At 36.6% G+C, this 12,943-nt stretch overlaps 2 protein-coding genes and 1 non-coding gene across 6 annotated transcripts in view; 1 reads left to right on the top strand and 2 right to left on the bottom strand.

The window, feature by feature from the left end:
- LOC132156162 (C-myc promoter-binding protein-like) overlaps window positions 1–2,208 on the bottom strand; it is a 28,265-nt gene extending 26,057 nt beyond the window's left edge. For 2 of the 4 annotated variants that reach the window (XM_059565053.1, XM_059565055.1), the window contains exon 1: window positions 1,976–2,206. The gene's annotated coding sequence lies outside the window, so the exon portion shown is untranslated. Of the gene's footprint in view, window positions 1–233; window positions 380–1,975 lie in introns of all 4 variants that reach the window. The other 2 variants (XM_059565054.1, XR_009437386.1) reach the window with 2 other exon arrangements.
- A 4,328-nt stretch (window positions 2,209–6,536) lies between these two features.
- On the bottom strand, window positions 6,537–6,608 carry trnaq-cug (transfer RNA glutamine (anticodon CUG)). The gene has a single exon. It is a non-coding gene; the product is annotated as a tRNA-Gln (tRNA).
- A 591-nt stretch (window positions 6,609–7,199) lies between these two features.
- Window positions 7,200–12,862, top strand: LOC132156161 (ras-related protein Rab-11A). Its single transcript, XM_059565052.1, has 5 exons — window positions 7,200–7,385; window positions 8,973–9,168; window positions 9,704–9,897; window positions 10,044–10,124; window positions 10,592–12,862. The coding sequence occupies exons 1-5, from the start codon at window positions 7,346–7,348 to the stop codon at window positions 10,726–10,728; spliced, it is 648 nt and encodes a 215-aa protein (XP_059421035.1). The 5' UTR covers window positions 7,200–7,345; the 3' UTR covers window positions 10,729–12,862.
- The last annotated feature ends 81 nt before the right edge of the window (window positions 12,863–12,943 follow it).

Below are 12,943 nucleotides of genomic sequence, written 5' to 3'. Positions count from 1 at the left end.
TGTTTAAAAAAAATTGAATGACAATGGAAACATGGAAAACAACAGAAAAGTTTTCTTCCAGGACACTATCCAATAATGTTTATGGACATTTGAAGTGCAAACTTAATAATACAGGGAAAACAATTGCAAAAACAAAAATATTTTGTTTTTACAGTATAATTTTATCTTAGTACTGCTGTAGGACGCATGCTAAGGTCTGTTGACATGATAAGCCTTGCTCTTCTTTTACCAACCTGTGGCGTGTAGGAGCCACAGGATAAGCCAATTTAACAGCCCGCTCATAAAAATGAGCATGATCTTATCCAGCTGTGGCCCTGAGTAAGGGCTCCATGGACCAACAGGCTCCTGATACTGCACAGCTCTGGGACAGCAGGGAGGCCTGGAAGAAAACACAAGAAGGGGGAACTAATGCTGCACATTTGGCCGAGCATCTGGTCCTGCTTAAGACACAGGGCGGACATTTGATTCCTTTGCACCATGCCGGGAAACAAGCAGACATCTGCATACTTTGGATAGGAGGAGGCAGGAAAATGTGGAAATGTTTTGTCAGGAGACTTTACCAAGGTATCGGACAGGCAGGAATTATTTTCTCTTTCAAGTCAACTCAAACTTCATCTACTATAACATTTAAAGACACTTAGAAAGTAATGTATTTGTCAAGAGACAAATTCTGGCAAACATCTGGAGTTTCAAAACAATTTCTGCCCATGCAGGCTTTCCAAAGTGGATGAGAAGATGAAAAAACAAAAAACAAACAAGAGACTTATTAGCAAAATTGCTTCACCAGACGTTTTCTTTTAATGTAACATTTACTGTAATATCATGATGCATTTTAAAGGAACACCCAACTGAACTATAGCATGCATTGCTGAAACTGGTTAAGCATAGACCATAAACCTATATTGCAAAATATTTAATTACAGTTGAGCGATGCTGAAAAACTGGTGAGATGTATTGTACTTAAAAATCATATTCGATTTTAATTTTAATTAATTTATAAAGGATACACTGGCTAGTATCACATTTAAATTTTAAGACATGCTCATGAATCCCGCACATTTTTTTTTTCTGAATTCATATACATATCACAACCAACTCTAAATCCAGGATCAAAGACAAAATACCACAATACATGATGGATGCTTTGAGAAATTTTCCTGAACCTCTTTGAAATACCTTTTTAACTTTTCATGCTTTGCTCAACCAGTTTTTAAAGCGTCACATTATCACATCAGAAAACAAATGAAATCAATGAAACTGCAACTCTGATGATCTGTATTTGTGCATGACACCCTGTTGAATAGCTACCCAAAGATTTAACCCACATATGTAGGATTGGGAGGTACTAAATGTACTAATATACAATCAATCATTAAAATAATAATAAAAAAATATTAGTCAACCACTAATCCATATACTGATAGCACACATTCCCTTTGTGTTTTGGCCCTGCAGACCACATCACATCAGTACTGACAGTTTCATTATAGATCTTTTTTAGATGGCAGTAAAGATATAACATTGCATGCTAAACTGTACTTATAAACAAACATGAAAAAATATGGTGAAATAAATAGGGAGATGATACTGCATCCAGACAGTTGGGCTGGGTCAGTCTTACAATAACTCATAAATAATAATGCCCATGGTATTTAACATCCGAAGCACAAAATCCTGAATTATATAAATTATATAGGATTATATAGAAAAATGTTTCTAGCAAGCTTAATGGTGTAAGTGATGACTATCATCACATAGTGTGTAAATACACGATCAGAATCAAAACAAGTGCACAATTACCGACGCGTGATGACAGCAGTCACTCTATCGCCGGTCAGACTTACAAATTTATCAAATATGTTGATTTAAAATGCTTCAAATCTATAGTTTATCTCATATTTAACGTTTTCTAATTCTAAAAGAAGGCAAATTAATGCCCGTGACCAATAAATAGACATGAGCATGGCACACTCACTGTTTCAGTAGGACGAAGATTAGGACACACTCATTGAAACATGCACCGCTTTTCTGATCATTAATCACAGGACTGAAGAAGGGCCTTATGTATTTCCATCCATTTTCATCAGACAAATAAATTATTCCTCTATCGCGTATAAACAGCCGCTCTGGGAGGGCTGTGCCTCATCTTCTCTATATACGCTTTCAGAGATGCGCTCAGCTCGAGACTCGCGCAAGCGCTTATCAAAACCTGCCACCGGGGCACGTGACTGCCAGCAAACCGTGACGTCAGTTGAACATTCCGGGGATTATTGGGGACAGTCGTTGATTTGTGTGGGGGCGTACCGACAGGTAGTCCAAAGACTGTGGTGCTGAATGTCATTGACAGAATGTGTTTGAAAGAGCACAAGCACAAAAAGCCTTGGGTTTTTATGAGAGGTACAAACTAAAAACTAAAGTAATTCTCCACCCTCACTGGTGCTAAACTGTGCAGTGTTTGGTTATTGTTTTTTTTTCGTGATAGGCTAGAGTAAATGGACTAGAGTAGACTAGATCAGCAGATGTTTTTCCTGTTAATCTAAATGAACAGTGGTAGTGTTATTTTAGTCTTTGAGTTACTATCACAGTTTAACTATTAGTTTGAATTAGCTTTTATTTTTTTATACTTTTCTTTTTCATATTCATTTTGAATACCATTTTAGTGATTTTGTTGTGTTTTTGTTATTTTTATCTTTTTGTTTTTAAAATGTATTTGTATTCATTTTTAGTGACAGTAATTTAGTGCATCAGCTAAATAAATGATTGATTCCTTGGCAATTAGCTGAAATAAAATGTTAGATTATATTATGCAGGTATATATTTCATGGCTGAAATATAATATATTATACTGTATATTTCATTTGATTTCAGTTATTTGTTTTTTTTTAAGTAATTTTTTTATGCCTTTAGTGTAACTGAAACCTCTGACAAGTGTTCAATCCTAATATAATTTCCCCAAATCTTCTGACAGCCTTGTGAATTTAATGATAAGAAGATGCATACAAAATTAATTTTAAAGTTAAATAAACACAATATTTAAAATATATATATTGGAAAACACAAAATGCACACTATAAACTGACAAATGTTGAAGACTATTTAGGAGGTGAACTTGAAAAAATAATATATATTTGGACATATATACTAAACTTGAAAACGTGTGCGGGTTAATGTGCTGTAAGAGAATGTTTGTTTAGATGGTTCAGAGATCAAATAAAGATGCAGCAAAGCCACTGGGAGAGTATACAACTACTGAAAGCTAGCCTTCAAAGTGCTTCAGGTTTCTTCATCAAGAAGTCATCCAGAATACTTCAAAACCACTTCAAAATCACTTAAAACCAGATGAATGATTTAATAAAGCAGTTTAAGTGGATGCTGGCTGTCCTCCCAGCTGGCTGTACAAAGCCATAAACATCAGAAGAATTAGGACATCCAACAGCCCCTTGTGATATAGTCCTATAGTGGTTCCAAAGGCCACACGTCGGCCACCCAAATGGCAGGACTAGAATTTCAGACATCAACAGTCAACCTAGTATGGCCTTTTTGGTAAGGAACTTCACTGTCTGCCTTATGAGTATAGTCTGCTGTGGAGTACAACATTTTGCATTTCTGCAGTTTTTGATTTCTGTAAAAAAAAAAAAAAGAGTTTGATGATGTCCACCGGGGTCTGCCAGAATCATTGCTTGAGATTCAACTCCAGCAACTTCACAGGATTGTCAAATTTGTTTCAATGTAGCAATTATGTTTGTTAGGTTACAAATTGGGATTGAATTTATACACAGCCCACTTGTGGTAGTACTCCAGTTCGCCATAGATATGTCATCTTGATGTAACTGTCACTCACAGACTTGAATGTGCATGATAAAAACCTTTTTATAATTCATGACTGAAAACATGTTGTTACATGATTTTGATGTACCATGTAATTCAATTTTTGAATTTAAAATGGGTTTCAAAGGATGAATTTTGAGATTTTAAGTTTTCAGTTGATAAATAATTTCTGATGATTTCTAAAACGTGATAGAGAATAAGGCAACGAAGAAGTCTTTTTTTTAAACAAAGGTCAAAACTCCTGTTATACTGTAGATTTTTGAGGGTGCACTCTTGTCATAAATTAATCTTACTTTTCCTACATAATTTTTAACAAAAAACATTGGGAGTCTTAGACGTTTCCAACGATATAGTTTGTCAAGATTAGATTAGATTTAATTGTAATATAGTGAAGTAAATGTAGGGGTCCTGTATGCGGGGTGACAGTTAAAGGGTTAAAGGTCTGAGAGGTAAAACTGCAAAATGATGGCAAAACTTATGATGACTCTACCTACTTTTTATTCCACCGTGCTGCACAAAAATTATGTGTTGGAAATGTGTCTTATGTTTTCTTCTATCTCAGTGTCTCTAAAATGTATTTCCCTGTGGGACTAGTAATGTAATGTTATTATCTTTCACTTTGTGCTTCTGTATGATATAATAACTAATAAACCCAAACTTGAAATTTGAATTCAGGTGGATGACACCGTTTGGTTAAATGAATGCAACATATGGCAAACAAGCACTTCAAAACTTAATAAGATTTTTAGAGAATTCTAGGATGACCAGATGTCCCCATTTTTTGGTGTCCTGTTTCTTACAATGGTTAGTTTTGTATTACATTTTATTGAATTGCATTTAAACTGTTTGAACCGCAGATAATTTTAAACATTTTAAATGACATTAATTATAATATTAGTATGGAACCACAACAATTAAAAATCTAAAACATACAAAAATATGTACTAAAACATTTTTTGTAATTTATAGATAATAACAAGTGAGATTTCAATTATATTTTGACAAGTGAACTAGGAAATGTCTTTATTTTCCATTTCAGATTTGTAACTAAAATGTAAACCATCCAGTGACCTGTCGCTTCCAAAACTAGCACTTTCACACAAAGTATCCAACTGTAAGCTAAAAAAAATGGTAATAACCCTCCATTTTACATTTAAAAATAAACTTCTTCTAGTATGCTATTTATTTCTAGCATGTATGTACATGTATGTATTTACTCATTTATTTTCAACTAATACTTTTCTAAGAGGAAAACACCTAAAATAATATTTAATAGTGGCAAAAATGAAAGACATTACATTGCCCATTGGTTGGTATAAGAACACATTCTGCAGTGAAGGAAACCCCCCAACTGTCCAGCAGGTGATTCTTTTCGAAGATGAGTCAGCAACAAGAGTACATTACTGGCAGATGTACAGAATATACGTCAAAAATGCAGCCCTGGTTACAGTCCTGTAAAGTTTGCTGCAAAGCACCATTGAACTTCTGGACCAAGTCTCCCTGGATGAGTCTGGGTGATGTAATAAGAGAAAATAAGACAAACTGGGTGTAGCCATACTTTAAATCACACAACTTTATTTGTTAAATATGTTGGAATTGTCAAGGAATGTTTGGATGCTGCTTTATTCAGTTCTCTGAACAAGAGTATGAGAAGAACAAAACATTCTTATAATTGTAAACCATTTATTTTTGTGCAGCAAAAAAAAAAAAACTGTTCTGAAAGAAAACAAAACAATCTAGACAAATTAATCTGTATTCAACAGAGTATTCCATATAATTGGCAGTAACATATGTCTGGTATGCATTGCCAGGAAATGCAGTTTGTCTGTTATGAGTCACTGGCTTTGTTGCTATGGTTGAGCAACCAAGTAGAAAATTTTATAGTTTTAAGAATTACAGAATGACTAAATATCTTTGGTGTCATCATTGTCCTTGTCATTTCCACACTTTCCACTCGAAATAAATGAAATATACGTGGCTAAATATGAGATGAATGTGCATCATTTCAAATCTGAAATATTTCTCTTACTGTACACTGTGACTCAGTGTGAGCTATGGGGACTTTCCCACCACCACTGAAATTCCTTTACCTTTCTTCTACCTAAAGAAGGTACAACTGTATGTTTTAGATAACCAAATGAAAGGATTAAAAAAGCCCCTTATTTATGTCTATGCATTTACAGGTTCAGTATATTTCAACCATATTTATTTTTTTGTGGCCTAAAGCACAATATTGCACCCTAGTGGTCATACGTAAAGCTTCAATTTATTACGAATAAACCTAATGTTAGAAAACGCGTAATATAACGGAATGCAGTTTAGACAATTCGTAACAGATTTACATTTTTTTAAACACCTTTTAAAAAAATCTTTGTTATACTATAATCTTTCATTAAAAATGTATTTATTACAATGGTTGAGTGTTACCAGTTCTTGGATTGTTGGCACCATACATTGTCTTAGCATCAATATCTCTTTCTGTCCTGCAGAAATCTACCGGATCGTATCCCAAAAGCAGATGTCTGACCGCCGAGACAATGACATGTCACCTAGCAACAATGTGGTGTCAATCCAGGTGCAACCTACTGAGAACAATCTACGGTGTTTGCACTAATTATTGTAGTTTTATGAACAGACGTTTCATGCTCCTGTTAACTATCACTGGTAAAGTCAGATTCTAATATTTCCTACCAAAAACAATAAAAGCTAGGTCCCACCGAGATTTGAACTCGGATCGCTGGATTCAGAGTCCAGAGTGCTAACCATTACACCATGGAACCGCCCTACGTCCGCCTTCAAATCTACAGCTTTTGATGACTAGTTGTCATATAAGTGGCTTCCTTTGTTGTTTGTTATTTTTTTCTTGCGAACCACTATCACCAGGAAGTATGACGTAAACAACCCACTTAAATGCATACTTTAAAAATAACTCATACACAGTGGTATGCCACATATATCACTGCAGGTCAAGAAACGAACATAAGTCTCTTTCTTTTGCTATGTTTCCCCTTGAAAAAATAAAATGAAAACACAACATGAAAGCACGACCACACAACCATTATTATAGCTGTTTATAATAAGATAGGTCGCAAATTAGGTTGCATTATCAGCTACTGTAGACAATAACACTGTACGTTACTGTATTAAAAAAATACCACACTGAACGCAATAAATACAGGACGTTAAGATATACATGATCAACAACAAGGTAACATACACAATATTTTACACATTGGTATCTTCAACTTTCTGAAATTCTTTCGTTTTAAAAAAACTGCCAAATAAAATCAATATTACAATATAATATTACAACGAGGGTTTTATTTTGACAGCGTGTAAAAGCTCTAACCCGGAACACTTCGGGAGACGCTCACTGACTCCGTTGCTTGCTAACTTGTTAGCATGGCTACTGCCTAATCACAAACACACTGCAGTGCAGCAGCGGAGAGGACAGGCTCGGATCTGTTCCACTTTTCCTTCACATTCTTCCATTGTTTGCGCTTTTGTTTTAATCGAGATGGGGACGCGAGACGACGAATATGACTACTTGTTTAAAGGTGAGCACAGAATATATTTGTCTCGAGTGTACAAGTTAAAGCGGCTCTGATAATCGCGGTTATTGTTAGTTAGAGTGGTTTTATATTAAGCACTAAAGGCCAGCTAACCGGCTAGCTGATTTCGAACAGCCCAAACAAACTCCTGCTCCTCGGATGAAATAGTATTATTTTAGTGCTCGTCGGTTTATGTGAAATATTGCTCAGTGACTGCACACTTTGTCCATATGGGTGATGGTTATCACATAAACTCAGTTTACGTAGATCGGACCACACCTTGGAGCGCTAGCTGAAGATAACCGAGACTATAGCTGGAGGAGTTTAACGGAGCAGGCGGAAACTGGAAACGGCCTGTTTTCCTGATTGTTTTTCCAAGCATGTATGAATTTCTACTGTGGATAACATTATAGTACATATCTGGGACAACTTAAACCGCGATTCACTTTCATTATATATTCTTCAATACCGTCAAAGTGAACGACGAGTGAGGTTTGTCCTTCCATTCAGGTTCGCCTTGACATCCAGTTGTCATTTCACGGACAAACATAAAGTAATACGGGTTTGGAACAGCATGAATAATGACGGAATTTACATGTTTTTGATGAACTGTCTTTTAAAAATTGATAATTGTTTGTGTGAGCTTATTGTTATTGTATTTTAAGTGAATATGATATGTCAGGTGACGCGGCTTCTCTATGCGAACGTATGTTTGTCGTTTGTTTTTCCTTCATGAAACAATATGAAATGTCTTTTTGGTATAAATCCCTGAAACAAGTTGTGTTTTCCCATTTAGTGATCTTTGCATTGTTCTAGCAGCTTGATGTTTCACTCGTGTGAGACATGTTGTGTCATCAATTAGGAAACGACGTGCTAACACGTGATTCGTAGTAAACTACCTCTCTAATCTAGCAGTTTAGTGGTGTTTAGTGTACATGTCTTAAAATAAGAGTAGAATATTTCTGCAAGCCAAGATTCTTTACCAAGTTCGAGTCACTACAATGTTACCAAAAATGGTCATTTTTTCAATTCACTTCACTTTTAAAATTAGGCTGTGGCGTATGGTTGTGACATAAGCACTCAGTTTCCAAATGTGTAGAGGTTTGTTCCTTTATTTAATTTTAGACAGAAGTGTCACTCATATAGCTATTTAAAGGGATAGTTCACAAAAATTAAAATTGTAATTTACTCAGCCATTCAAAATCCATTAAAAGTCCATGTAACCAAAACTTTGACGGTTCAAAAACAAGACACCAAGTCTTCTGAAAAGACACAATTGCTTTATGTGATGAACAGATTTAATTTAGGCTTTTATTCATATCTGGACAGTGATTAATACATGTGCATAAATTACATCAAATATGGTAAACAGAAGATATTTGTTTTTGAACTGTCAATGTTTTGATGAAATTAACTTTCAATGGAGGGACAGATATCATAAAAAAATCTGCATTTGTGTTTTGAAGATGCAAAAAATTCTTATCTGTTTGGAAATATGACATGATATACATTTTAGGGTCAACTAACCATTTTAAAATACTTTTCTGCTGATCTGATGTTGGATATAAAACCCTGATTTGTTTTATTTTGAAGTGGTCCTGATTGGAGACTCTGGTGTGGGGAAGAGTAACCTGCTGTCTCGTTTCACCCGTAATGAATTCAACCTTGAGAGCAAAAGCACTATTGGAGTAGAGTTTGCTACACGTAGCATTCAGGTGGATGGAAAGACTGTGAAAGCTCAGATCTGGGACACAGCTGGACAGGAACGCTACCGGGCCATCACTTCAGCGTAAGGTTCTTCAAATGTCAAAAGTTTCACTCCTCGTATAACAGATACCAGTTGACATTTCTTGATTTATTTTTCTGTTTGATAAAATCAAATCATGCCAAGGACGTTAAGTATAACTAAATTTTAATAATCATTCTAATTCTTAGATTAGAGAACTCCAAACAGTAATTATCACGAAAAAGATTCACTTTCAGAACCATTTTTGTCCAGTTGAAGAATGAGATGGTCAGAATCCACCTGTCTTTAAAGAGGTCAAGCATTTAAAATTTTTAGTTAAAAGTCAATGTGAAATGGCATTCCCAGCCCATATAAGCATAATCTGATGTATTTCTACATTATGGAGGGGTTTGTGACATTTTTATAGTTCAATAAACAAAGACAAATATTTCTATTATATTTGGAATAAACATTGAATTATTCACATTAGAACCAAGGAGTGTGCATTTTGATTTCACGTTGACTGTTAAGTGCACTCATTGAACATGCGCTTCAATTTACCATCTACTTTTGATTCATTCTTCATGTTGGTCTGCAGGTATTACCGGGGAGCTGTTGGGGCCCTTCTAGTGTATGACATCGCCAAGCACCTGACTTATGAAAATGTGGAGCGCTGGCTTAAGGAGCTCAGAGACCACGCAGACAGCAACATAGTCATCATGCTCGTGGGCAATAAAAGTGACTTGCGTCACCTTCGGGCCGTGCCCACTGACGAAGCGCGTGCATTTGCAGGTTAGATCCACAAGAAACACTTAGAAGTAGACTTTTAACTCTTGATGATTTACAGGAAGTGTGTATAGCCAGGGCTTCTGTAGTTTCTTCGCATGCTTTGTTAATTGTTACCATAACTGTTAATGTATGTTCACTCATGTTTGCAGAGAAAAATGGTCTGTCCTTCTTAGAGACCTCAGCTTTGGATTCCACTAACGTAGAGACCGCTTTTCAGACCATCCTGACTGGTGAGTGTGTTTTGAAAAAGTGCAAGTTTAAGGATGCTAAACTTAAATTTTTTTAATGAGTAATGCGTGAATAAGGAAATGCACATTAAACAGGCTTGATAAAATAATGGTGGGTTTGTCTAAAATGAAAAGAAAGATTGTAAATGATTGGCTGAAAGCCATATCCTTATGAATGACTCATCAAAAGCCCTGCTTTGGTCGGGTAGGTTTCTCTTGCCTGACGTGACTGCAATAGAGAGTTTCCATCTTCTTTTGCTCCTCTGTTTGGTTCCTGGCATCTGCAGAGGAGGAACAAATAATAAATGTTTAAAATGTTGCAAGGTTATAATTGCATTCGTCCCTGACATCCAGTAATAACTGTAGGGTTTACAGGCTTTTATGGCAACACAGAGTCCTCATTCATACCAGTTCTTGGATTGTTGGCACCATACATTGTCTTAGCATCAATATCTCTTTCTGTCCTGCAGAAATCTACCGGATCGTATCCCAAAAGCAGATGTCTGACCGCCGAGACAATGACATGTCACCTAGCAACAATGTGGTGTCCATCCAGGTGCAACCTACTGAGAATAAACCAAAGATGCAGTGCTGCCAGAATATCTAGCGGCACCGGTCCAGTCCTGAAACCCTCCTCCAACCACCCACCTGCAACACCCCCCTCCTCCCCTCCTCTTCAAGACTGCTTTGGGTCTGAGATGCAGCTGCACAACTAGGCTTGAGCACAGAGGCTGGTTCCAAAAGCTGGAATCTCAAAGGGTCACCACCTGCAGTCTGGACTAAGCTTGTTGTTTTTTTTGTTGTTTTTTAGTTGGTTTTCCTCCTTCCTGCCACGGTAGGCTTTTATATTGCAGGATTTTAATAATCATCTGTGTCAATCTTTACTGAAATGTCTTAATATATAATTTCATTCGCAAGCGTGTGAGGCTCGCTCATGTATGTCTTCAGTAGCAGCCCCCTTGTCACTGGGGTGGAGGGGAGAGATGTGCAGTATTGGAGGTTTTGCTATATTTAATGTTGTGATTGTAGAGAGATGATGTACCTGATAGATGTTAGATGACCATTAGAGCCCAGAGACCACAGTCTTCACCTTTCAGCCATCTTCCAAGTATGGTTTACATTGCATGTACATTTCCTTCACTCACTTGGCATGGGTTACATCGCTTTCATGATTTCACCATCAGGCCAGTGAAAGAGGCCTTATAGCTGCCACGCCGTTTTCTCTTCACCATCACGTGCTTCGAGGTAGAATAGTGGTTTTAGTGCCTTTTTTTGATGGAGCGTCACACGGACGCCTTCACGTATGTGCTTAAAACGCTGCACCTCTTTAGCTACCCGTGCCAGCGCAGCTAGGCCTTCATCACACACTAGAACTTTCTTTCTTTTTTTTTTCTTTTTTTTAGTTATTGTCCTCGAATAGCAAAAGTTCAATTTGTATAAACAGTAATTGATGTCATAATGCAAAAAGAGGGTAAAGTAGTTTAGCAAACAGGCACAAGTTCTCTTTGAAACACTACCACAGACCTATTCAGTATGAAACGAGGGAATAGAGACTTCCTCTAAAAGTAACGTAAACCCATTGTACTATTGCTTTGTCGTTAAAGTCGGAACAGGAAAAGCACGCAGCAGTGAATACTGGCCAGCTGACGGCCACATCACATGAGAGCACTCTGGGGAATAGACTGGATACTTTCTCTTTTTGTCTTTGCACTGAATGTAAAATATCTCTCCCGGTTTGACTTGGGCCACTACAGTTTATGATCTTAAGACCTGTAACTTGTATTTATTCTGTGGTAGTCATTTAAAACGAGTTGTTAGCCTCTAATCTTCGTGGCGAAATGCTGAGACTTTTAGATGTTAAGACACAGTGTGATAATTTATGAATGTATTATGTATGTTAGCCTACAAAAAAGTCTTTGTCTGGAGTCCAGCAGATGGAGAAACTACCACAAGCTGTGATGCTCGTCTTTGCTTAATGGCTGTCTAATAAAACATACTCCGTGTGACATAAAATATCAGTAAAGACTGAACTAATAATGCATGTTGTATAATGGTCACCACAGGTTGAAGAATACTGTAGACCTCAGCATCTTAGTCTGCAGCCCTGAAGTCATTTATTTGCTGGAAATTTCACTTTCGTTATCGATCCCTTCGACTTTAATTGCCCCAGCACTAGGTAAAGCAACATAGTTTGCTACGATCCTCCTCAGCAGTATCAGAACACATTCCAAGTGGAACTGAAGGCCCTTAAAGGCTGCAATGTAATAAGTAAATCAGACTGAACAGAACGAACCGACATTACCGCATAAGTGCATGTGAGTCAATTTACTGTTTTTAGTATCCTGTATCTTATAAGGTAAAACAAAGGAAAAGACCTTGTGATTATACACGCGTTAGGGTCTGTTTGTGTTTTAGGACCCTGACTCTGATTGTATGACTATTCTTTAGAGGCAGGGGTCTCTGGTGCTAACAGGGGCCAGTGCCAATGATGTGAGGGTACAGATGGCACAACTATGACCTGCCCATGCACTGCACATAGCTGGTGTGTCCTAGTAAGATTACCCGGATATTACTTTTCTGACTGTCAGATCTTTCATGTATTGCCTCGAGAACTTAATTTCTTTTTGTTTCTTTTGTCTGCACTGTACTGTGATTTATTTTGTATTGTTATGATTATACTATTACTCTGTCCACTGTAATTCCAATTAAAAAGAGCAAATAAAATATGTAGTTAATTCAAATTTGGGCTTATACTGTTCTTTGTGTTTAAAGTAATAGTTTACCCAAAAATGAAAATGTACCCTCAGGCCATCCAAGAAGTA

This window comes from Carassius carassius, chromosome 13 (genome assembly GCF_963082965.1).
Source record: "Carassius carassius chromosome 13, fCarCar2.1, whole genome shotgun sequence".
NCBI lineage: Eukaryota > Metazoa > Chordata > Actinopteri > Cypriniformes > Cyprinidae > Carassius > Carassius carassius.
This window is presented reverse-complemented; position numbering and strand designations above follow the sequence as displayed.

What these genes read in the sequence shown, in the direction of transcription:
- LOC132156161 (XM_059565052.1), top strand. Translation starts at nt 7,346, where the DNA reads ATGGGGACGCGAGACGACGAATATGACTACTTGTTTAAAG. An exon ending in TACCGGGCCATCACTTCAGC is followed by an intron (nt 9,169 to 9,703) that starts GTAAGGTTCTTC and finishes GTTGGTCTGCAG; the next exon opens with GTATTACCGGGGAGCTGTTG. An exon ending in TTTTCAGACCATCCTGACTG is followed by an intron (nt 10,125 to 10,591) that starts GTGAGTGTGTTT and finishes TCTGTCCTGCAG; the next exon opens with AAATCTACCGGATCGTATCC.